General features: G+C 37.7%; 1 protein-coding gene across 1 annotated transcript in view; it reads left to right on the forward strand.

The window, feature by feature from the left end:
• Positions 1–26,957, forward strand: part of LOC126473230 (tripeptidyl-peptidase 2) — a 289,445-nt gene that overhangs the window by 116,429 nt on the left and 146,059 nt on the right. The window contains exon 9 of the mRNA XM_050100144.1: positions 25,597–25,830. Coding sequence (XP_049956101.1) covers positions 25,597–25,830 — 234 coding nt within the window. The remainder of the gene's footprint in view (positions 1–25,596; positions 25,831–26,957) is intronic.

Below are 26,957 nucleotides of genomic sequence, written 5' to 3' on the forward strand. Positions count from 1 at the left end.
GACCGGGCCAAATATCTCACGAAATAAGCTTCAAACGAAAAAAACTACAAAGAACAAAACTTGTCTAGCTGGAAGGGGGAAACCAGATGACGGTATGGTTGGCCCGCTACATGGCGCTGCCATAGGTCAAACGGATATCAACTGCGTTTTTTTAAATAGGAACCCCCATTTTTTATTACATATTCGTGTAGTATGTAAAGAAATGTGAATGTTTTAGTTGGACCACTTTTTTCGCTTTGTGGTAGATGGTGCTGTAATAGTCACAAACATATGGCTCATAATTTTGAACGAACAGTTGGTAACAGGTAGGTTTTTTAAATTAAAATACAGAATGTTGGTACGTTTGAACATTTTATTTCGGTTGTTCCAATGTGCCACATGTGCCTTTGTGAACTTATCATTTCTGAGAACGCATGCTGTTACAGTGTGATTACCTGTAAATACCACATTAATGCAATAAATGCTCAAAATGATGTCGTCAACCTCAATGCATTTGGCAATACGTGTAACGACATTCCTCTCAACTGCAAGTAGTTCCCCTTCCGTAAAGTTCGCTCATGCGTTGACAATGTGCTGACACATGTTGTCAGGCATTGTCGGTGGATCACGATAGCAAATATCCTTCAACTTTCCCCACAGAAAGAAATCCAGGGACATCCGATGCGGTGAACATGCGGGCCATGGTATGGTGCTTTGATGACCAATCCACCTGTCATGAAATACGCTATTCAATACCGCGCACGCGAGTTATGTGCCGGACATCAATCATGTTGGAAGTACATAGCCATTCTGTCATGCAGTGATACATCTTGTAGTAACATCGGTAGAACATTACGCAGGAAATCGGCATACATTGCATCATTTAGATTGCCATCGATAAAATGGGGGCCAATTATCCTTCCTCCCATAATGCCGCGCCATACATTAACCCGCCAAGGTCACTGATGTTCCACTTGTCACAGCCGTCGTAGATTTTCCGTTGCCCAATAGTGCATGTTATGTGGTTTACATTACCGCTGTTGGTGAATGACGCTTCGTCGCTAAATAGAACACGTATAAAAAATCTGTCATAATCCCGTAATTTCTCTTGTGCCCAGTGGCAGAACTGTACACGACATTAAAAGTTGTCACCATGCAACTGGTGCATAGAAATATGGTACGGGTGCAATCGATGTTGATGTAGCATTCTCAACACAGACCTTTTTGAGATTCCAGATTCTCGCGCAATTTGTCTGCTACTGATCTGCGGATTAGCCGCGACAACAGCTAAAACACCTACTTGGGCATGATCATTTGTTGCAGGTGGTGGTTGATGTTTGACATGTGGCTGAACACTTCCTGTTTCCTTAAATAATGCAACTATCTGGCAAACGGTCCGGACACTTGGATGGTGTCGTCCAGGATACCGAGCAGCATACATAGCACACGCCCGTTGGGCGCTTTGATCACAATAGCCATACTTTAAAATGATATCGACCTTTTCCGCAGTTGGTAAACGGTCCATTTTAACACGAGTAATGTATCACGAAGCAAATACCGGTCGCACTGGTGGAATGTTACGTTATACCACATACTTACATGTTTGTGGCTATTACAGCGCCATCTATCACAAAGCGAAAAAAGTGGTCCAACTAAAACATTCATATTTCTTTATGTACTACACAAATATGTAATAAAAATTGGGGGTTCCTATTTAAAAAAAAAAAAAAAAAAAAACGCAATTGATATCCGTTTGACCTATGGCAGCGCCATCTGGTTTCTCCCTTCAAGCTAGACGAGTTTCGTTCTTTGTAGTTTTTTCGTTTGATGCTTATTTCATAAGATATTTGGCCCGGTCACTATCAATGGACCACCCTGTATGTAACAACATTGAAACATTAATTCTTTCACACTCTCCCAAAATGTTTTACATATATGATGAAGTAGACACTACACTAACAAGTTCCTTCATCTCTCTAACCAGTTGACGAATTTAATGATACCTTTTGTCTCTGTGTTTTGATCGCTTATAAAACTTTGATCCATTAATAAATGTGATAGCACTTTGGTTATCAATTTGTAAAACAGGAACTGATGACTCAACAGCTCCTATTTCTTTCTGTAGTCGGTCTAACCATCTAAATTATTTGCAAGCTTCACTTGCAGCCACATATTCTGCCTCCATTGAAGGAAAAGCAACACACTGCTGTAATTTTCTTTTCCACACAACTGGCCCACCGTGGAACTTGAGCAGGATGCCACTTGTTGATCGTTTAGTGCCTCTGTCCCCACCATGGTCAGCATCTCCATAGGCTTCAATACTACTAAACTTAATGTCATCTGTAATTGTTGATTTAAGACGCCTAAATATTCATTTGAGTAATGCAAAGTTCACCTGAGTTGGTGAGTCTTGAACTCTTGAGGTAACATTAACAGTATATGATAAATCTGGTCTTGTAACTTGTGTTAAATACTTCAAACCTCCAACCATTTCTCGATACAGTCCAGTATTATTAAAAGGAGGTGACTCACCTGGTGTCCATCCTGGATCAATGGGTAAAGACAATGGTTTTGCATCCATCATATCGTATTTTTCCAAAATCCTCTTCACATATGCAGACTGATTTTTTTTTTTTTTAAAATATACAATTGTCAAACCTCTTGATTTGTAAACCCAAGAAGTAATCAATTTTTTCTGCACTGATTTGAAAACGTTTACCCAACAGTTCAATGGACTTAGCTGTGGCATCAGTAGAGCCCATAGCCTATCCATAATCAACATAAAACAATACTACCAGGTTTTCACCATAATACATACATGGATCCGAACTGCTCTCCCGTAAGTTACATTCAGTAAGGAACCCAACAAGACATTCATACCAGCATTTTGAGACTTGCTTTAAACCATACAGACTCTTCAGTAACTTACACACCTGTGCTGTACTATCATCAAATCCCTCTGGTTGACTCATGTAGATTTATTCTTTTAAAATATCATTGAGAAATGCTGTCCTCACATCAAATTGCCTTATACATCGATCATGTTGAATTGCAACACTCAAAAGGCATTTCACTGTCTCAAATCTTGCAACAGGGCTAAATGTGTCAACATAATCTGCTCCAAACCATTGAGTATATCCTCTTGCTCCCAGTCGAGCATTATATCAAACATCATCATTATTTGCATTTAATTTTGTAGCAAACACACATCAATTTCCAATCATGTTGTTTGGTTTAATTTTGTAAACTAATTCCCGTGTTCCATTTTTCTTTAGAGCATCCATCTCTTCCTCCATTGGATTCTTCCTTTCTTCAGAATTCTCTGAGTGCAATGCTTCTTTATAGCTTCTTGGTGTCTCACAAAGAAACATCATTCTTGGTTGACAAACTGAATCTTCACAGTAACAAGATGGTTTCTTTAAATTTTGCCGTTCACATAAATTGTGGCTTCCTCTCTCCTCATTTCTTGCTTCCAAGTTACTTCCAGCTTCTCCCTCAGTGTCATATGACTGGTTGTTAACACTTTTGTCACTTGCAGCAACATTTTGGTTCATACAATGCTCTTCAAAATCAACGTCTTCATGCTCGGTCTCCAAAGTATCTGCATTCTTATGTATAGCTGATATTTCAACAACCCTTTTAGACTTTTGATTACCGATAAGAGATTTCTGTAATGGCTTGCAATTGAACTTTGCATCTCTGCAAACATACATGCACCTTGTCAGGAAAATAAACACGGCATCCACAATCATTGTAACCAACCACATATCCTTTTGAAGATTTAGCATCAAACTTCTTTCGTTTCTGTGTAGGAATACAAGCATAGCATTCAGTTCCAAATATCACCAAATTATCAAAACGACCTTCTTTCTTCAAAAATATTTCACTTGGAGCTTTACCTTTAATTTTTGTGGGACCCGTCTGGTTCAAAGTGTATGTTGCAGCCAGAACTGCTTCATCCCACAATGCTTTTGGCAGATGCTCAGCAGAGCAAAGCCAAGAACGTGCCACCTTACGCAGGATTCTATTTTCCCGTTCAGCAATTCCATTCTGTTGAGGCGTATATGGTGCTGTGATTGAATGTTTCAGTCCAAATGAGCCAGCAAATTTTTGCATGTCTTTATTATGGAACTCCTTGCCACTATCTGTACATAATTCTTTCACAGTAACTTCAGTCTGAGTCTTTATCATTTTAATGAACAGTGGCATCTTTTCAGTGTATTCACATCTACTGAAAAACTGTTGCGTATTACCATTGCTGCTGTTTCCTCAGATTTTGAAGCATCTGTGTAGCTGCAGCTTCTTGAATTATCCACTGATGTTACATTAGTTAACAACATAGCACAATCTTCTCTTTTGTCTGCGGTGCTACATTCATTTGATCGATGGCCCTTTTTCTTACATTTAAAACGAACCTACCCTGTGTTACACTGTTTTGATAGGTGACCTACTTTACCACATGAAAAGCATTTTCTGTTTTCATTCCTTTTATAATGAGATGTTTTTAACGAATCTGCTTCAGAGGACGTTTGTTTGCACTTCTGTTGCGGTTTGTTAATCTTCATTTTCGACATCATTGCTATAGCAACAATTTCGTCATCACGATCTGTTATTGTTAGTTCATAATTCAAACACCGTTTTTGTAATTTATTCCATGTCTTTTTTTTCAGGAGGTAGCTCATGCCACGTAATATAAATGTAATCAAACTCCTTTGGCAAAGTTTGCAAAAATCGTGCATGAAGGTCACCATCGTCAATCGGCTTGTCCAACAATGAAAGCTGAGTTTGTACATCATCAAATTTGGCTAGATGACCTTGTATACCTCCAGATGCCTCCCACACAATGTTATGGACTTTATTTCTAAGCAGATCAATGTTTTCAGCTGAGTGCACATTATACATCTTGTGTAGCTTATCCCAAACCTCTTAAGCAGTTTTGCATTCCCCAACACAAAGTAAAGGCTTTGTGTCAAGTGACAGAATTGTCTTTTCCTTGCCTTTGCATTAGCCTTTGTCCATTTTGCAAGTTCGGTTTCGTAACTCTGTCCGCTTCATTCTGGCCTAATAAGTTCACCACTTACAACATCAAAGATTTTGTTACACTCTAAAATAGTTATCATAATAATTCTCGAGCTCCCCCAGTTTTCTGCACCCGCGAGTTTATCTAGTTGTTGTCTTTTGTTGACCACTGTCTCATCTTTGCACTTCTGTATCGTCGAGTAATTCTTATCCGAAATCAGCACAGCTGTCGCACTTCATACGAACTTTTATTAACCACACACATATGCTACCATGTTGACAAATCATCAGATGCCGTTTTAGAAATGAATCATTTACTAAGCATCTTACAGTATGACAATATGATATGAAATACCAACTGCGCATTTCAAAACATAGCCAGAGATCATCACAACTACACCAAAAATGAACCAAAGAATTTGAGACATGTGACGGACAACCTTCAAAGAATATGAACGGTTGAAACATTAAAACTTTTACTGTGTATGTGCGCTAGCTGGACTAAAACTAGACTGTGACCTGTTGTTTATTCGCAGTGTTGTTTGTAGAAGAGTTTGACTCCCTTTCATGATCTTTTGTTTTTTCACAGCCCCATCTGATATTCTGTGAAATGCACATTCTGTCAGCATTTTCCAGCTCTGTTGGATGTGATAGCCAGCAGTATCTTATGAAATTGATTGCTGGACCTAAAGCCTTGTTTAAATTGGAACCTCCTTCCTGGTTTATTTTAACAAAGTCCTTAATTGTGCTGTCCCAGGGACTAGGTGTAGTGCGTGTCAGGAAATGAAATTGGCTATAAATAGTGGCATGAGACTGAATAGTTCAGTCTGTTTGGAGTGCAAGAAGGGAGTACACATAGCAGCACAACTTGCAGTGCCTGAAGAAGATATTTTATTTAAAATGCCAACAACAGATTGACTGAACAGCTTGAAACACACTATTAGTCAATCGTGCGAAGAAACTTTGAGAGATCAGTTACACTGAATGCAGTATTTCATATTAAGTATTTAACTTTAAACATATGGGATCCTGATACCCTTTCTTGACACATAATAAGGAGTGAGGGAGATAAATGTGGGAGAATTGCTTAGAGGGAGAATTAGGTTTATGGTATTTAATGGCAATAAACACTTTGGCTTTACATTTCTGTTGGGCCACTCCATGTCAACACACCTAGGCCTCCTAGCTCAGTCATTGTGGCTTTCATGGAATTTTTATTTGAACATTTGTACACGTCTCCAATGAACATTAGTAAAGTTTAATGTTTGTCAAACCAATACTGGCAGAGATTTGGTCACTTGTTTGACTCCACATGTGACTTTGCACAGAGTGAATGTGAATTTCTGGCGAATTTGAGTTCATACAGCTTGGGCTATATTTCATTGAAAGAAATTAAATTTGTCGTGCACAAACTGTGCCTTCTATTAAGAATAATAATGAAAAGCATTTCACAAGCCATATTTAGCCCAAAAGTTTTAGGCACAATCGCTTGAAACAGTTGGGGCCAGAAAAAAATTCAAATTTGGCTTCTTGTATTTCAGGGACTAAAGGTATCACAAACGTGTAACCTGACGTGTAGTAACCTAATAACACAAATCAAAAGTTTCATTTAAGTACCATTTTTCAGTACTGAATAAATTAGGTGCAAAGTGGAAGATGATTTTAAATAAATAAATAAAAATAAATAAATAAATCAGTATGTTTGACTAAAGTTTGCAAAAAATTACATTCTATAAAACTTTCCAAACTGGGCGCATCAGAAAGACCCTGGTTTTACGTGCTATAAAAGTGTTTTTGATTACCCGACTCGGACTAACAGTGCTAGGTAATTTGAATCAAAGTTGACCACAAAAATTATGGCAGGAAAGAAATGGAAAATTGAGTTTCGTATACGCAGAGTAAATGCAAGCTGAACCTGAAACGCAACATGTAACAGCTGAGTAGGAAAAGGATGTGAAATACAAAATTTCTTTTACCTAATATTTTCCAGTAATCTGAAGATTTGTCAAGATGATGATTTTTGTGAAAAGTTGAGGCAGGGTATGTTCAACACTTCAAAATGAGTGTCATTCAGGACAGTAGCTTTAAGCCCCCCAGAACAGTAGGTTTAATTTTCAACATGGGTTAATGATGCTACATAAGTGATAGCAAACTAGTCGGAAAGATTGTGGTGTGAATAAAGTTGCATCAAGGCTTCTCATGCCATGTAACTGTCTTTTTGTTGTGTGTGTCTGCAACTCATTGGTGAGCAGCAACTGTTTCTCCATGTCTCATTGCATGTAGATTTTATTTTTAAATTGATAAGTAATATCCCACCATATAGCTTTGGTCCATAGTGACATTGCCACTATTGATTCAAGGACATTCATTGCTGGAAGACTCTTGCTTATTTACTTAAGCTGTTCCCACAGTAGGTGGCAGTCAATACATGATCATTGCATGAACTGTAAACAATGGATCGATGCAATATAGTAGGAGATTACCTGCCAATATATGAATAAAAAAACAAGGTGCAACAAAACACAGTCAACAGGTTGTTGAAGTGTAGCCTGTTGCTGTGGTACATTCCCTCAAATTTGTCTGTCATTTTCAGGTACTGCCAGTGCACTGTGGAAAATCAAACTTGATTTTCTGGATGTTTGAAAACATAATCATTCCAACTGTGATTACTTTGAAATCAGATACGGAAAATACATTTTTTAAAAGTAGGCAGAATGTGATAATTATTTTTAATTTTTATGAAAATCAAGTTTCAAGTTATTGTATAAAAATTTAGAGACCAGTATGTGAATGAGTAGGAATTAAAATCCATGGAGAAGAAGTAAAAACTCTGAGGTTCGCTGATGACATTGTAATTCTGTCAGAGACAGCAAAGGACCTGCAAGAGCAGCTGATCGGAATGGACAGTCTCTTGAAAGGATGATATAAGATGAACATCAACAGAAGAAAAATGAGGATAATGGAATGTAGTCGAATTAAGTTGGGTGATGCTGAGGGAATTAGATTAGGAAATGAGACACTTAAAGTAGTAAAGGAGTTTTGGTATTTGGGGAGCAAAATAACTGATGATGGTCGAAGTAGAGAGGATATAAAATGTAGATTGGCAATGGCAAGGAAAGCGTTTCTGAAGAAGAGAAATTTGTTAACATCGAGTATAGATTTAAGTGTCGGGAAGTCATTTCTGAAAGTATTTGTATGGAGTGTAGCCATGTATGGAAGTGAAACATGGACGATACATAGTTTGGACAAGAAGAGAATAGAAGCTTTAGAAATGTGGTGCTACAGAAGAATGCTGAAGATTAGATGGGTAGATCACATAACTAATGAGGAGGTATTGAATAGAATTGGAGAGAAGAGAAATTTGTGGCACAACTTGACTAGAAGAAGGGATCAGTTGGTGGGGCATATTCTGAGGCATCAAGGAATCACCAATTTCGTATTGGAGGGCAGCATGGAGGGTAAAATTCATAGAGGGAGACCAAGAGATGAATACACTAAACAGATTCAGAAGGATGTAGGTTGCAGCAAGTACTGGGAGATGAAGAAGCTTGCACAGGATAGAGTAGCATGGAGAGCTGCAGCAAAGCAGTCTGTGGACTGAAGACCACAACAACAACAACGTTGCTTGATGGTTCTCTGGATCTTGACTTTTGATCCCCTCACTAAACACTCTTTCACTTCAGGCATGATCTACACACTTCATTGGCTTGGAGTTAACTGAACTTAAATGGCATTGCACAAAGACCATTGTACATCCCTTTACTTTGGTTGAGAAAAATAAGAAAGGATACTTGCTGTACACATTATGTATAAATGTGACGAAATGTGCAATGAGCTTACAATTTTATGTGCTGTTCCTTTGGCAATGGCATTAATAGATAGGTGAGAAAAGGGCACAATAAATCAAGAAAAAGAAACAAGAAGCCCATCCATAGAGTTAAATACCAGAAATTTCTATCTGGGTGTTTATTGTAAAGTGAATTAGTTTTTAGTCTGTCATTTTAAATAGCTTGTTAGTTTTTGGCTACAAGCTGCTAGCTATTATGGATTATCCATAATTATTACAAATTTATCACCTTCATTATGAAGAGGTACTAAAAATTACGGAAATGGACATTATTGATTTCATGTTAAAATATAAAAAATAATCGGAAGAGATACTGTTTGCTTTCCACCCGTCATATGCTATGAAAATGTTTTATAGGTTGTAATGATTTCTTTGCAGAGTACGTAGTAAACATATTTACGGATGATTTCAATGTAAAAGTCTAGTGTGTCGGCCATCTAGCATTGGAACTAAGAAAATTTGTACACACATCATCCATGTGTGGAAGTTGTTACCACCTGTGAATCTGTGCATGTGTATTAGGTGGCAGTGGAACATGCATGCTTACAGATCATAGTCCAGTGATATTTACACAAGAGAACAAAAATTGCATAATAAGTAACAGCAAAGAACAATTGCTTAATAAATGGGAAACCTGAGCTCTCTGAAATTTTTAATTCCAATGAGTGGTCAAAAAAAAAAAAAAAAAAAAAAAAAAAAAAAAAAAAAAAAAAAAAAAAAAAATCTGTTAGTCCCCTTCAAGTTTCGTGCAGTATTTCCAGTAATCAGTGTATTTTCATCTAGTGTATTGTGCGTAGACCACTGATATTTTCGGTTATATTCATCCATTTAGATTTCGAAAACACTGTTAGTTGCTACTGGAAGTTTTAATTGTTTGTTAAAAATGGAGGAAGAAATGAGGCTTTTTTTGTTTCTTCAGCAGCTGTCCTTAAAGAAAATCCTGACAAAAATGATAATGCGAAGTTAAACAGTGCGAAAGATATCCTGAGTGAAAGTGACAAAAATGCTATGTAAAATTCAGACAATAATATAGTGGAACACCAAAGTACTAGTACAGTGGATAGCGTTGTTATAGAGAAATGTTAAACTGGACAGAAATTTTGGAAACAGTGTACCAGAAATGGCGATGTTTGGTAAAATAAATAAATCATACCAACGTGTGTTTTGTAGAGTGGGTTCATGAGACATTTCTATAAAGCATCCTGGTCTTGATGATGGTTGTCGCCACATTCTCTTCAAAGTACATATAAGCCTAACAAACATTGTCTTCAAATGCATCATTGTCATCCTTTGGAATAAAACCTGATGGAGACCCTTGTCACCTATGTTGAAATGCTTTTTAGTTCATTTATTGTTGAACATGGCCTGCCAATTTCTTGTGCAGATCATACTTAACAACATATTAAAAATGTTTCCTAATTCTCAGATTTCTAAAAAAAAAAAAAATCCAATTGTGGAAGAGCTAAAATAACTGCAGTTATAAATTCTTTGTCACCTTGAACACAGCCGAATACTTAGAAGGAAACCCCTTTTCTCTTGCAACTGATGGTATCACAGACGTTAAAGATGTGAAACTTTATCCAATTATCATCACTCACTTCGATGTTAAACAGGGAAAGATATGCACCACAAGACTACCCTTGGTGGAATCAAGTTTAACACTGGGGAATAAATTTTTAACCTCTTGAGTGGTGAACAGCTAAGAAAAGAAAATCCCTGGAAAAATTAAATTGCATTTGCATGTGGTAATGCAAATACAATGGTTGGACATAAAAAAGATAAGAGGAATTGATGCTGTTTTACAGTAAGTTCAGCCACACATAAGGATTCAATCTTGCTCCTGCCATCTGCTTCATTTAGCTGCACAAAAAAATGCTGTGGAAAGCCTACAATATTTTGATGCTGAAGAATTTGCAATGGACATTTTCTACTTTCTCCAAAAGAGTTCAAAAAGACAGTCTACTATGGCACTAAACCCCATAAACATACTGAAGTATGTTTGTACAAGACGGTTTTCTCTGCTCCAGTCAGTAAAAAGAATAACTGAACAGTGGGAACCCCTTGTAAAATTTTTCACTGAGGAAGCTTAAAAAAATTTGAACAACTCTCACATGCCTAGAGTGCACCCTACTCTAAATGATCCAGTAACCAAGCCAAATTTTCTTTTACCATTTTGTTATTTACCAAAACAAATGTATTCATTCAGAAAGAAGAGCCAGTAATTCACAGATTTCATAGCATACTAAATCACTTATTTATGATTTGATTGTGAGATTTATCAATCTTTCTGCAGTAAGTACTTCTGGTAGTCTGTTGGAATAGAAATTTAAAAAAAAAAAAAAAAAAGTATCACAAATGGGGTGAAGGTATTGTCATTGGTGTAGACATTAGAAGCTATGTTCGTCATACCAAGCTGGAAAAATTTGTAGTTACCAATTTTTATGAAGACACCAGAAGATTTTTCATCAACTCATGTAGTTCCAGCAAAGAAAAAATTTGCACTACGTATCACTTCTTAAAAATCTTACAGAAGTTGGAGTTAGGAAAAGAAAATCTTTATGGTCAGTCATAAGGCTGAAGAGCCAATTCCTAATGTTCTGAGTGATTGTGAAAAAACACATTAGAACTTGAGTATTCCAGATATCGGTTTGACTTGGGAATAGTGGATGAAGAGAGAGCCGATACTGCTTGGTGCAAACTATCTGCTATGTGTGATGCATCAGGCATTAAAAAGAATCCATCACTGAGGAGGCTTATGTTTGCATTACTGCTTATTCCTCATAATAATGCTGCCTGTGAAAGAATTTTTGGTAAGAATTTTTAGTATTGGTAGGAAAAAACGGTACTGAATTTCGGTCTAGTATGCATACAGGAACCGTGAGGGCTTGCTTTGATCACCAGTAAAATGAACTCTTTATCTTCAGGAAGAGCATGTTACCAAAATAATTTTTCAAAGGATAGGATTCAGGCTGCGAAGAGTGCAGTTAGATTATCAGTCAAATGAAGATTCTGTACTGACCCAAGTAGAAGCAGATCCAGGAAGAAGAAACAGGCTTCTCATTTTATGGTGTAATTGGATTTTGTTTATGTTTCGCTTTCCTTTTAATTAATAATTTGAGAGATATATGTGTATTGATTATGCATTTTTTGTAAATTACAGAAAAGTTTCTGAAGCACCTTTATGTAGACTAAACTGATTTTTAGCTTTATCCACTTATCCTTATTTTTTTCCTTTACAATTGTTTTAATTGTGGGAAAATCTTCTTTATTTAAGCCAGAAAGTCTCTGAAATACAGTGCAGGGTTGCCACAGGTTCTGGAAATCGGGGAGTTATAAATTTATCAGGGAAATTTGGGGAAAAAACCACTGGAAAAATCTCGTTTTTTGTCTCGGTAGATGAAACAGTTTGTTTACTGATATGTCTTGCATTGTCACTGGTTGGATGCAGCTGAGCACGTGTGCTGCTTCCCTATTCCCTCATTTCTACTGCTTCTTCCCTTCCTACCACTTTTCTCAGCTTGCAGTCAGTGCTGCCACCACTTCTTGCCGTTATCCTAGCATCTGCCAATGAGAGACAGGGAGGCGTGAGGAGTGGTTTGTTTGGATCTGACCGTTGACGCAGCTGCTGGGTACAGCAGTCGTGTACATGAGTTGCGTCTGAGTGATTGTGTGAATGTGTGTGCACTGTAGTTTTCTGACAAAGGCTATGGCCGAAAATTTAGTTGTGAGAGTGTGATTATCTCTTCTACCTACCTGTCTGGCTCAGCGATCATCTTTACGATGAGTTACTACCTATCCTCATTATTTTTGATTCTGAGTATTTGCACAAGTTATCTGTTGAATGGATTGATCACCATGGTCCCATTTCATCAACATAGTGTCTGTGACTCGTGAAAAGCTGGCTACACTAATGGATTTCTGTGACAGACAAAAACCACAGGCTATTTCTGTGGGGTATCTGTAATGGACAAGGCCTGCTGATCTGAAGCCTTTCATTTCCCACTAATTTGCTGGTCCTACCCATCAGATCTAGTCTCACCGAACTGCCAGCTCTCTGGGTCTGTTTGTGTGTGTCATAATGCAGTGGATTTTTGTGGTTTATCCATGGACTCAAGACTGCCGTGCTCCTCGGCAGGCTAGAGACCACATGCGATGGATTTCAGAAATTGCAACTGTCTTACCACAAGTATGTTGCAAGGTGTGTCATGTTATAGACATTTTGTTTAATCTAGTACATTTTAGCATTTCGAAAGCAGTTTATATGTTAGAAAGTATGGACAATAAGGAGGATATTGTGGCAGTCACTGCTGGTTTGTATGCTGTGTACTCAAATATTTCTCAAAACAAAAATCACACAATGCCTGTAAACTAATAGATGTGACACAGTGGGTAATAACAGACAATAATGAACGTAGTAGAACCAACATTTTATTGGCTGTCACCTATATTGTTGATTTACCCACCTTATACACTTTTTTTCAAGAGGCCTATTTTTTTCTGAAGTTATTTTTGAAATAAGTGAAGATATTGTAAATCTGTCTTGTGACTCCAAGGAAATGCATATTTTTTTCACCTTGTTTTATTGAAATAAAATCAGTTGGCTTTAATGAAACACACATACCCTTTGGCTTGCTTTCCCCAGCTAAAAAACAGTTAATAGCAAAAGATGTTGCTCACATTAGAAAACACTCTCTGCTTGCAAGTTTTCATGTACCATAGCTGCAAAAACAGATTGTCAACTTACGTCTTTACTTACCCTTGAGATCTCAAAATTTGTCAGAGAAAAAATGCTAAAACTTGTCTGAAAATCAGGGAAATATCAGGGAATTTCACTTGGGGATACTTGTGGCAACCCTGACAGTGGTTAAAGACCTAAAACACAATTCTAATTTTTAAAATTTTCAGACTAAATTGCTCCAGGCAAATGCCGGGATGGTTTCTTTGAAAGGGCACGGCTGATTTCCTTCCTGATCCTTGACACAGAGCTTTTACTCTAAATTTCCTCGATGTAATAATAATAATAATAATAATAATAATAATAATAATAATAATAATAATAATAATAATTCCCGTGGGGGCCCGGGAAAAGAATAGGCCTCTGGTATGTTCTGCCAGTCGTAAAAGGCGACGAAAAGAACAAACCACTAATAGGGCTAAACCCCCTTTTAGTGTGATTAGTTGGTTCAGGACAGAACTAAAGATGCCTCGGACAAGCGCCGTCATGGTCGGGGAGGACGCTTGAACCCTATGCCCGCCCACAATGGTAACGACACTGCTAGCCAACTGGAAAATGATTTTAATCCAAATAGAGGTGTATTGCAGGATATGTTTCCTGCAACCACCCTAGAAGGAAAACAAAGACAGAGGATGAGATAGTCAGATGAAGTTAATCGACACCTCATGTTCTGTTATTACCAAGCAACAAACCTAGGAACCAACACAACTGGATACAGATCACAAGTATACACAACATTTATTACCAGATACCCAGAATTAAAATTTTTAACAGAACAACGACTAGCTGATCAGATCCGTGTAATAATCAAAAATAACAGGATACCCCAGTCAGAATTAGAAAACATCAAACAACAAGTACAACAAATACTGGAACAAAATAATGTGCAATCAGAAGAAGAAGAAAAGACAGTAATGGACTCAAACATCCCAGAGCAAACAAACAAAGAACAACATGCACCAATTAAACAATCGGAGGAAAACGAAATCTTAAGACAGCCACCAGAACAAGCACAAATAGAACACGAAGTGACACAGATGTTAGATATAGAAGAAAAATTTCAGCTAACATATATAGAATACAAAGACACAAATACAGACATTAGACCATTCTTGCAAAGACCGCCAAATAACCCAGAAGTCGAAACAACAATAAAAACTATCTCAACACAATCATACACAACAAAATAAATGAAAACACAACTATGGAAGAGTTACAACTACTGGTTTATATAGGAGCACTCACTACACTAAATATACACACTAGGCAGAGATCAGAACCAACCAACACACAGAAGAAACCCACAAAACTAGCATGGCAACACGGGCTACAGATCAGAATAGAAAAACTGAGAAAGGACATCGGACAGCTAACACAATTTATAAGAAATGAAATGTCAGAAAAAAAAACGAAAAAGGTTAGGTAAAATCTGACAACAAGAAGGGATAGAGCAATTAGATGAAAAGAAACAGAAATTACAAGCATTGGCCAAACGACTTAGAAGATACAAAAAAGTGAAAATAGAAGGAAACAAAATCAAACATTCAACACAAACCAAAAGAAATTTTACCAGACAATAGATAACACACACATTAAAATAGACAATCCACCAATTATAACAGACATGGAACACTTCTGGAGCAACATATTGTCAAACCCGGTACAACATAACAGGCATGCACGGTGGATACAAGCAGAAACAGACACATACAAGATGATACCACAAATGCCTGAAGTGATAATTTTGCAACATGAAGTCACCCAAGCAATTAATTCTACTCACAATTGGAAAGCCCCTGGAAAAGATAAAATAGCAAATTGCTGGCTAAAGAAGTTCACCTCAACACATTCACATCTAACTAAATTATTTAATAGTTACATTGCAGACCCATACACATTCCCTGATACACTTACACATGGAATAACTTATCTGAAACCTAAAGGTCAAGCAGACACAGCAAACCCAGCAAAATATCGCCCCATAACATGCCTACCAACAATATACAAAATATTAACTTCAGTCATTACACAGAAATTAATGACACATACAACACAGAACAAAATTATAAATGAAGAACAAAAAGGCTGCTGCAAAGGAGCACGAGGTTGTAAAGAGCAACTGATAATAGATGCAGAGGTGACATATCAAGCTAAAACTAAACAAAAACACTATGCATACATTGATTACCAAAAAGCTTTTGATAGTGTACCCCACTCATGGTTACTACAAATATTGGAAATACACAAAGTGGATCCTAAATTGATACAGTTCCTAAACATAGTAATGAAAAATTGGAAAACCACACTTAATATCCAAACAAATTCAAATAATACCACATCACAACCAATACAGATTAAGTGTGGAATATACCAAGGAGACTCATTAAGTCCTTTCTGGTTCTGCCTTGCCCTGAACCCACTATCCAACATGCTAAATAATACAAACTATGGATACAATATTACTGGAACATACCCACACAAAATCACACATTTGCTATACATGGATGATCTAAAACTACTGGCAGCAACAAATCAACAACTCAACCAATTACTAAAGATAACAGAAGTATTCAGCAATGATATAAATATGGCTTTTGGAACAGACAAATGTAAGAAAAATAGCATAGTCAAGGGAAAACACACTAAACAAGAAGATTACATATTGGATAACCACAGCGACTGCATAGAAGCGATGGAAAAAACAGATGCCTATAAATATCTAGGATACAGACAAAAAATAGGAATAGATAATACAAATATTAAAGAAGAACTAAAAGAAAAATATAGACAAAGACTAACAAAAATACTGAAAACAGAATTGACAGCAAGAAACAAGACAAAAGATATAAATACTTATGCTATACCAATATTGACCTACTCATTTGGAGCAGTGAAATGGAGTAACACAGACCTAGAAGCACTCAATACACTTACACGATCACAATGCCACAAATATAGAATACATCACATACATTCAGCAACAGAAAGATTCACATTAAACAGAAAGGAAGGAGGAAGGGGATTTATCGACATAAAAAACCTACATTATGGACAGGTAGACAATTTAAGAAAATTCTTTATAGAACGAGCAGAAACTAGCAAAATACACAAAGCAATCACTCGTATAAATACTTCGGCTACACCACTGCAATTTCATAACCACTTCTACAACCCTTTAGATCACACGAAGAAAATAAATTGGAAAAAGAAAACACTACATGGCAAGCACCCGTATCATCTAACACAGCCACACATCGATCAAGATGCATCCAACAGATGGCTAAGAAAAGGCAATATATACAGTGAGACGGAAGGATTCATGATTGTAATACAGGATCAAACAATAAACACCAGATATTACAGCAAGCATATTATTAAAGATCCCAATACCACAACAGATAAAAGCAGACTTTGCAAACAACAAATAGAAACAGTAGATCACATCACAAGCAGATGTACAATACTAACAAATACAGAATACCCCAGAAGACATGACAATGTAGCAAAAATAATACATCAACAGCTTGCCTTACAACATAAACTTACAAAACAACACATTACCACATACAAGTATGCACCACAAAGTGTACTGGAGAATGATGAATTCAAATTATACTGGAACAGAACCATTATAACAGATAAAACAACACCACATAACAAACCTGACATCATACTCACCAATAAAAAGAAGAAATTAACACAACTAATCGAAATATCCATACCCAATATAACAAATATACAGAAGAAAACAGGAGAAAAAATTGAAAAATACATCCAACTGGCTGAGGAAGTCAAGGACATGTGGCATCAGGATAAAGTTGACATTATACCAATTATACTATCAACTACAGGAGTCATACCACACAATATCCACCAGTACATCAATGCAATACAGCTACATCCAAACTTATATATACAACTACTGAAATCTGTAATTATTGATACATGTTCAATTACCCGAAAGTTCCTAAATGCAATATAACACATACCATACAGTTAAAAGGAAGTGACGCTTCATCAAGGTCCGTGTCACTTTCCACTTTTAACCAGACTTAACGTCTGAGAAAGTAAAGAAATAATAATAATAATAATAATAATAATTTCAGAGATAAACCCACTTCGTATTTGCCATGTGATTACTGAAGCCTCTTCTCAAGGGTGGGAGCTATGAGACCAAATGCTGTAGTAGTTAATACCACGAGTACACAGAACAGTTGGGAGTACCAGTTGCAGCCTTCATTGCATAACCCACTAACAAAACTATTCCTGCCACAAAACTTTCAAAACATTATCTATTTTTATTTCCATATAATATTAAACATTTTTGAAAATATATTGCTTTGGCCTTACCCATGAACCATGGACCTTGCCGTTGGTGGGGAGGCTTGCGTGCCTCAGCGAAACAGATAGCCGTACCGTAGGTGCAACCACAATGGAGGGGTATCTGTTGAGAGGCCAGACAAATGTGTGGTTCCTGAAGAGGGGCAGCAGCCTTTTCAGCAGTTGCAGGGGCAACAGTCTGGATGATTGACTGATCTGGCCTTGTAACACTAACCAAAACGATCTTGCTATGCTGGTACTGCGAACGGCTGAAAGCGAGGGGAAACTACGGCCGTAATTTTTCCACGAGGGCATGCAGCTTTACTGTATGGTTAAATGATGATGGTGTCCTCTTGGGTAAAATATTCCGGGGGTAAAATAGTCCCCCATTCGGATCTCCGGGCGGGGACTACTCAAGAGGACGTTGTTATCAGGAGAAAAAAAAGTGGCGTTCTATGGGTCAGTGTATGGAATGTCAGATCCCTTAATCGGGCAGGTAGGTTAGAAAATTTAAAAAGGGGAGTGGATAGGTTAAAGTTAGATATAGTGGGAATTAGCGAAGTTCGGTGGCAGGAAGAAGCAGACTTTTGGTCAGGTGAATACAGGGTTATAAATACAAAATCAAATAGGAGTAATGCAGGAGTCGGTTTAATAATGAATAAAAAAATAGGAGATAAGATACTACAAACAGCATAGTGAACGCATTATTGTGGCCGAGATAGACACGAAGCCCACGCCTACTACAGTAGTACAAGTTTATATGCCAACTAGCTCTGCAAATGACGAAGAAATTGATGAAATGTATGATGAGGTAAAAGAAATTATTCAGGTAGTGAAGGGAGACGAAAATTTAATAGTCATGGATGACTGGAACTCGATAGTAGGAAAAGGACGGGAAGGAAACGTAGTAGGTCAATATGGAATGGGATTAAGGAATGAAAGAGGAAGCTTCCTGGTAGAATTTTGCACAGAGCATCATAGCTAACACTTGGTTCAAGAATCATAAAAGAGGGTTGTATACCTGGAAGAAGCCTGAAGATACTAGAAGGTCTCGGATAGATTATATAATGGTAAGACAGAGATTCAGGAACCAGGTTTTAAATTGAAAGACATTACCAGGGGCTGATGTGGACTCTGACCACAATCTATTGGTTATGAACTGTAGATTGAAACTGAAGAAACTGCAAAAAGGTGGGAATTTGAGAAGATGGGACCTGGGTAAACTGAAAGAACCAGATGTTGTAAGAGGTTGTAGAGAGCTTCAGGGAGAGCATTAGGGAACGATTGACAAGAATGGGGGAAAGAAATACAGTAGAAGACGAATGGGTAGCTTTGAGAGATGAAATAGTGAAGGCAGCAGAGGATCAAGTAGGTAAAAAGACAAGGGCTAGTAGAAATCCTTGGGTAACAGAAGAGATATTGAATTTAATTGATGAAAGGAGAAAATATAAAAATGCCGTAAATGAAGCAGGCAGAAATGTGGTCGACATGAAGTGCAAAATGTCTAAGCAGGGATGGCTAGAGGCCAATGTAAGGATGTAGAGGCGCATATCACTAGGGGTAAAATAGATACTGCGTACAGGAAAATTAAAGAGACCTTTGGAGAAAAGAGAACCACTTGCATGAATATCAAGAGCTCAGATGGAAAACCAGTTCTAAGCAAAGAAGAGAAAGCAGAAAGGTGGAAGGAGTATATAGAGGGTCTATACAAGGGCGATGTACTTGAGGAAAATATTATAGGAATGGAAGAGAATGTAGATGGAGATGAAAGATGAGATATGATACTGCGTGAAGAGTTTGACAGAGCACTAAAAGACCTAATCCGGAACAAGGCACTGGGAGTAGACAGCATTCAATTAGAACTACTTACAGCCTTGGAAGAGCCAGGCCTAACAAAACTCTACCATCTAGTGAGCAAGGTGTATGAGACAGGCGAAATACCCTCAGACTTCAAGAAGAACATAATAATTCCAATCCCAAAGAAAGCAGGTGTTGACAGATGAGAAAATTACCGAACTGTCAGTTTTATAAGCCACGGCTGCAAAATACTAACACGAATTCTTTTACAGACAAATGGGACCCTACGACTTATCTTAGATAATAGATTAAGGGAAGGCAAACCTGCGTTTCTAGCATTTGTAGATTTAGAGAAAGCTTTTGACAATGTTGAGTGGAATACTCTCTTTCAAATTCTGAAGGTGGCAGGGGTAAAATACAGGGAGCGAAAGGCCATTTAAAATTTGTACAGAAATCGGATGGCAGTTATAAGAGTCGAGGGACATGAAAGGGGAGCAGTGGTTGGGAAGGGAGTGAGACAGGGTTGTAGCCTATCCCTGATGTTATTCAATCTGTATATTGAGCAAGCAGTAAAGGAAAGAAAAGAAACATTCGGAGTAGGAATTAAATCCATGGAGAGGAAATAAAAACTTTGAGGTTCGCCGATGACATTGTAATTCTGACAGAGACAGCAAAGGACCAGAAGGGCAGCTGAATGGAATGGACAGTCTCTTGAAAGGATGATATAAGATGAACATCAACAGAAGAAAAATGAGGATAATGGAATGTAGTCGAATTAAATCGGGTGATGCTGCAGGAATTAGGTTAGGAAATGAGAGGCTTAAAGTAGTAAATGAGTTTTGTTATTTGGGGAGCAAAATAACTGATGGTCTAAGTAGAGAGGATATAAAATGTAGACTGGCAATGGCAAGGAAAGCGTTTCTGAAGAAGAGAAATTTGTTAACATCGAGTGTAGATTTAAGCGTCAGGAAGTCGTTCCTGAAAGTATTTGTATGGAGTGTAGTCATGTATGGAAGTGAAACGTGGACGATAAATAGTTTGGACAAGAAGAGAATAGAAGCTTTTGAAATGTGGTGCTACAGAAGAATGCTGAAGATGGGATGGGTAGGTCACATAACTAATAAGGAGATATTGAACAGAATTTGAGAGAAGAGAAATTTGTGGCACAACATGAGTAGGAGAAGGGATCGGTTGGTGGGGCATATTCTGAGGCATCAAGGGATCACCAATTTAGTATTGGAGGGCAGAATGGAATGTAAAAATCGTAGAGGGAGACCAAGAGATGAATACACTAAACAGATTCAGAAGGATGTAGGTTGCAGTAGGTGCTGGGAGATGAAGCAGCTTGCACAGGATAGAGTAGCATGGAGAGCTGCATCAAACCAGCCTCAGGACTGAAGACGAAAACAGCAACATTGCTTGGCAACTGATTTCTTAGTTTATCTTGAAAATCCAAGGAGATATGTAGGTGGAAGTGGATAAAACATGTTATCTCAAGATAATTTGGGCTCATCACAAATCTCTGAAAGTACTTGCTACAACATGGTGTTTCACACAGAGAATAAAATTTTTAATTAAAGACAGAAATCAGACTGCAGCTATATACATATGAGGGTCACACTAGCATGTTATTATAAATCAGCTTTTGTATCATAGATTGAAGCAAGGAGTGACACACAAGGGGACCTGGCACCAGAGGCAGTAGTTTCGCGTTTCTCTCCGGACGTGCTTCTCATGGGCATTCTGCTCTGTTGGTTCAGTGACTTCTGGGAAATATCTTTCTGTCAACTGAGGAGGGTGGTGCGTTCGTGCTGGTTGGCTTGCATTAGGAGGGTCAACATAAAATTCAGTGAATCCTTTTTCCCCTCCTGATTTGCCATACAAAATAAAATAATTCTACACAGAAACTTCTAGCAAACAAAGATTTTGTTGTTATACTTCTTGTCTTCTGTGTACAGTATCCAATGCCATACACTGATCGGCTCGAGAATAGTTGAAAGGAGTACCACATCTATCTTGTCTTTTCAGCGCAATGCTAGAACTTTTTCACTTGCAAATTCTGCCTGTTGTAATTTTATATTTTGTAGAAACTGTGACATCTCTGGGTCATTTTTAGTGTTCCATAACTATCAGTTAACCTCTAAATTGGTAATCTGCTAACTGTGGAGATGTGTAAAAGCTATTTACATCTATACTCTGCAAACCACCTTGAGGTGTGTGGCAGAGGGTACGACCCATTGTACTACTTATTATGGCTTGTTCCCTATCCATTTACATATGGAGTGCAGGAAGAGTGAGTGTTTGAATGCCTCTGTATGTGCAGTAATTATTCTAATCTTATATTATTGCTTTGTAAGCAATACGTTACAGGGTTGTATATATTCTTAGAGTTACAGTTTAAAGCCAGTTTTTGATATTTTAATAGACTTTCTCAGACTACCTAACATCTGTCTTCAACAGTCTTTAAACAAACCTGTGACCATTCGTGCTACCCCCCTCTGCAGAAGTTCAATATCCCTTGTTAATTCCATCTAGTATTGGTCCCACACACTTGAGCAATATTGTAGAACTGTTCGCACAAGTGATTTGTAAGCAATCTCCTTTGTAGATTGATTGCACTTCCCCAGTATTCTACCAATAAAACAAAGTATACCACCTGCCTTACCCCCAACTGAATCTAAGTGATCATTCCATTTCATACCCCTGCAGAGTGTTACACCTAGGTATTTGTATGAACTGGCTAATTCCAACAGTGACTCATTGATTATATTCATAGGATACTACGTTTCTTCATTTTGTGAAGTGCAAAATTGTACATTTCTGAACATTTAAAGCAAGTTACCAATCTCTGCACCACTTTGAAATCTTAAGATCTGGCTGAATATTTATGTAGCTTCTTTCAGATAGTACTGCATTATAAATAACTGCATCAAAGCCTGATTTTACTGTTAATATTGTCTGCAAGCTCATTAATATATAACATGAACAACAAGGGTCCAACACATATCCAACACACATCCCTGGGGCACACCCAAAGTTACTTCTATTGATGATGATGATGATGATGATGATGATGATGATGATTGTCCATCCAAGATAACATTTTGCATTCTCCCTAACAAAAAGTCCTCAATACAGTCACAAACTTCACTTGCTACTGCATATGATCGTACTAATGACAATAAACATACATGTAGTATGAGTCAAATGCTTTTTGGAAATCGAGAAGTACTGGATCTACCTGATTGCCTTGATCCAAAACTTTCAGTATGCCATGTGAGAAAAGTGCAATTTGGGTTTCACGTGATCGATGTTTCCAAAATCCGTGCTTGGGGTTGGCATTGAGGAGGTTGTTCTAATCAAGATACCTCATATGTTTGAACTCTGAATAGATTCCAAGATTATACAACAAATCAATGTTAAGGATATTGGATGGTACTTTTGTGCATCACTTCTACTAGCCTTCTTGCAGACTGGTGTGATGTATGCCTTTCACCAAGAACTGGGCATGGTTTTTTGTTTGAGGGATCTGCAGTAGATTATAGTCAGAAGAGGGGCTAAGTCAACCACAAAGTCAGTATAGAATCTGACAGGGATTCTATTGGACCCTGGAGCTTTGTTCAGTTTTAACGATTTTGGATGTTTCTCAACACCACTGACACTAATACTTATTTCATTTGTCTTTTTGGTGGTACGAGGATGAAATTGGGGCAATTCTCCATTCATATTTTCTGTGGTATGAGGATTAAATGGTAAATTCTTCTGGGTTTTCCTTTGTAAAGGAACATTTGAAAGTGGAGTTAAGCATTTCAGCTTTTGCTTCGCTACCATTAGTTTCAGTTTCTGTCTGATTCACTAGGTACGGGACTCTAACTTTGGTGCCACTAACAGCCTTTGCATACAACCAGAATTTCTTTGGGTTCTGTGAAAGATCATGTGACATTATTCTGCTATGGTAGTCATTGAAGACTTCATGTATTGCTCTCTTGACAGCCAAATGTGTTTCATTCAGCATCCCTCTATCTATAGCCCTACTATTTGTTTTACACTTATTATGCAGTAATCTCTGTTTCTTTAGAATTTTTTTACAGTGATTATATATTATGGATGTTCCCTCCAATATGAACTGTTCTGCTGGGTACATATCTATCCAATGCTGCATGGTCAACTATTCTTTAAAACATAGGGTAGGGCCACATGAACTCTGGCTGTGTTGAAAGTCTCAAGCTTCTCATTGAGGTATGACACTACCGATTTTTTTATCTAGTTTTCTGAACATATATATCTTTTCTGCTTGTTTTAGGTGTTCTTTGTACTTTGGTAATCATTGTTGCTCCAACTGCATCATGGTCTATGATACCAGTTTCAGTGTGGTCATCCTCAAGAGAGGTCAGGTCCAATGAACTTCTATTTTGAGTGGGGTTCCCAACTATCTGTTCTAGGTAGTTTTCAGAGAATGCATTTAGTAATATTTCACAGGATGTCTTACCATGCCCACCTCTAACAAAACTGTGTTTTTCCCCCACTGATTGTTGGATGATTTTAAGTCTCCACCAATGATTACAATATGATTGGGGAATTAACGTTCAAGTGATCTGCAGTTTTCTCTAAAAGTTTTTGGTTACATCAGGAGATAAGTTTGGTTGTCAATAGAAGCACTCAATTATCATTTTATACCCACCCCTGATACCGAGTCTTGCCCAACCTTGCTACAGTGTGGTTCTGAAAATGTCAAAACATCGCGTGATGCGATCGGAAAATTCGTAAAGTCTGCATGCTGTTTTGTCCCATTCCGTTTAAATAATCAGGAATCACACATACCTGCTAGATGATTCACACGGCATGTGGAATTTTATTAAATATCCTGCCCTTTCCATGGGGATTTACTGTGCCCAACCCAGTCAGCCCCTGTACCAAAGTAGACTTCCATCCACCATAATGTCCCATTCAGGAACATGATAAGTTTTAAATTTATTTTCAAGGTGCCGGTAAACTTGTCAGATATAGTTCATTGTGGGATATGTATGATTTGCAGCATCATAAAATTCATTCTCAGAAAAATGAAGACACTTTTTGATTTAGCAAAACCTCTTGTAAGACATTACATAATTGAAAATGGAGTTGATATGCTTGCCCACAATGTCCAGTACATTTGCAGTTCGGGTTACTGAACAACACTTTACAAAATGGTTACAGCAAGGAAAATTCGAAGCTCTTCACATGACAGTAGCAACACATTACATCTGGTCACTGAAACACATTGAGTGATATATTTAGCTGTTTCCACCTTCCCACATGTGTCATTCCCATCAAATTCCTGTCAGAAAAAGTGTTCAAATATTTCAAGTTTGTCATCGGCAAAATGAATCGTACAGCTGGGATTAGCTGTAAATGGAAATCGTGGTGGAGCACAGTCAGTATTTTGATCAACAACATTCCACAATCTGACCTGAGACAATCTATATTGGTGTCTTCCTCACAATCTTCCCCACTTAATTAAAGTTTGGAAGTTTGTTAACAGATTCCGAAACAGGAATGTCTTCCCACTGCTCTTCCTCACTGGTATAATAAAGTCATTTTAGCGAACTGTGAGCAGACATAATACTGCAACAGCTGCAGCAAAATGCTATGAAACAACATGTAATCTTGCAAAAACTTCAAGAGTACAAGCCATAGCAATACACTGCAACACGACGTTTACAATTTGGATGTTGGTGCAGGGATGCACAAAATATGGAGGCATGAGTTATCTCAGAATAATATTTCCCAGCAAAACAGTTTAACCTGAGTTCTCAGGATAACCAGTTAAGAGGTTAATATTATGTAGTTTATTTGTCAGTGTTGTATTGTAGATTAATCACTTTTTTATATTCTAATATACTAATGGTATGTTTTTCAGGAGTCGGTGCATATGTTTCGCCAGATATGATGGTAGCAGAATACTCACTCCGTGAGAAACAACCGGGTATGCCGTACACGTGGACATCGCGGGGACCTACGATAGATGGTGATTTTGGTGTGACCGTCTGTGCTCCTGGTGGTGCAATCACCTCAGTCCCTAACTTTACCTTAAGGAATAGCCAGCTGATGAATGGGACTAGCATGGCCTCTCCACATGTCTGTGGTGCAATAGGTTGGTAGAAAAATTAATTTCTGGCAGAGTGCTCAGTTTATAATCAGGTTGTTTTCACGCTGTGAAATTTGAAATGAAGTGAGTGGCCCATAGGGCAATTCAGAAAGTAAATGAATGTACACTGACAGCATCACATAAAAAGGCATGTGCTATAACCTTTGTTAAAACCAATAAAAAATTAAATCCAAACAGTGTTCTCCATGTGTAAAAGCTGCAAAATTAATAATTAAGAACAAAATTTTTAAAAGAGGATGATATGTTTGAGGCAACCTGTCTTTGAAATGTTCATTCAGTCTCAGCCATTAATGACTAAAAAGCTATTGGTAAAGTTCAATACACACAGTCGGGGAGTGCAGATTGCTAATCCATGACTACCAGTCGAAGAGCTCATTCGGTTACAATCTGTGCTTCTTAGTTTACAATACAGTTGCGCCTGGAAAGTAAACAATGCTTAACAAATGAGGGTGATCAATTTCCCTTTGAAAAATGTCCCAGGATCTCTGTCTAGAAACCAGTCATAATATTATCATGAGGAGATAATATACTGTCTTCTTCTACTATGGGAGACATTGTCACATGTGCAGTTTGCAGCACATCTGTTGTAACAAGCCTCTGCATTATTAGATTCGTGGTAGCTAACTTCATGTTTGTGAAATTGTCACCAATAATGATCACACTATTAAGGCAATGTGGTAAACCTGGCTGATACTATAGAAGGCTGTAAACGTGGAAGAGACCTGGAGACACCAGAAGGTTTCAGATATTATTGTACAGTGTGTCCCGTTTTCTTGACCATCCTAAATAACTGTTCGTCCAGATGCAAATTACAAAATGTTTCAAGCAAATGTTCTTCAGCCATCAGGGGGACATCAATCAGCATGATAGCCTTCATTGTAGCTTTGTTTTACTATAACAGAAGGCCTTGTGGAGGGCAAAAGGGCAAGAGGCAGACCTAGAAGAAAGTACATAAGCCAGATAATGCAGGACCTAGGATGCGGAAGTTTCACGGAATTGAAGAGGCTGCCCGACAATCGCACTGAATGTAGAGCTGCTGCAAATCAATCTTAGGATTGGCAACTTAAGAAGAAGATGGACAGCAGTATGACTTTTTTAAATGGCATCCTGTA

Source organism: Schistocerca serialis, chromosome 4 (genome assembly GCF_023864345.2).
Source record: "Schistocerca serialis cubense isolate TAMUIC-IGC-003099 chromosome 4, iqSchSeri2.2, whole genome shotgun sequence".
Classification (NCBI taxonomy): domain Eukaryota; kingdom Metazoa; phylum Arthropoda; class Insecta; order Orthoptera; family Acrididae; genus Schistocerca; species Schistocerca serialis.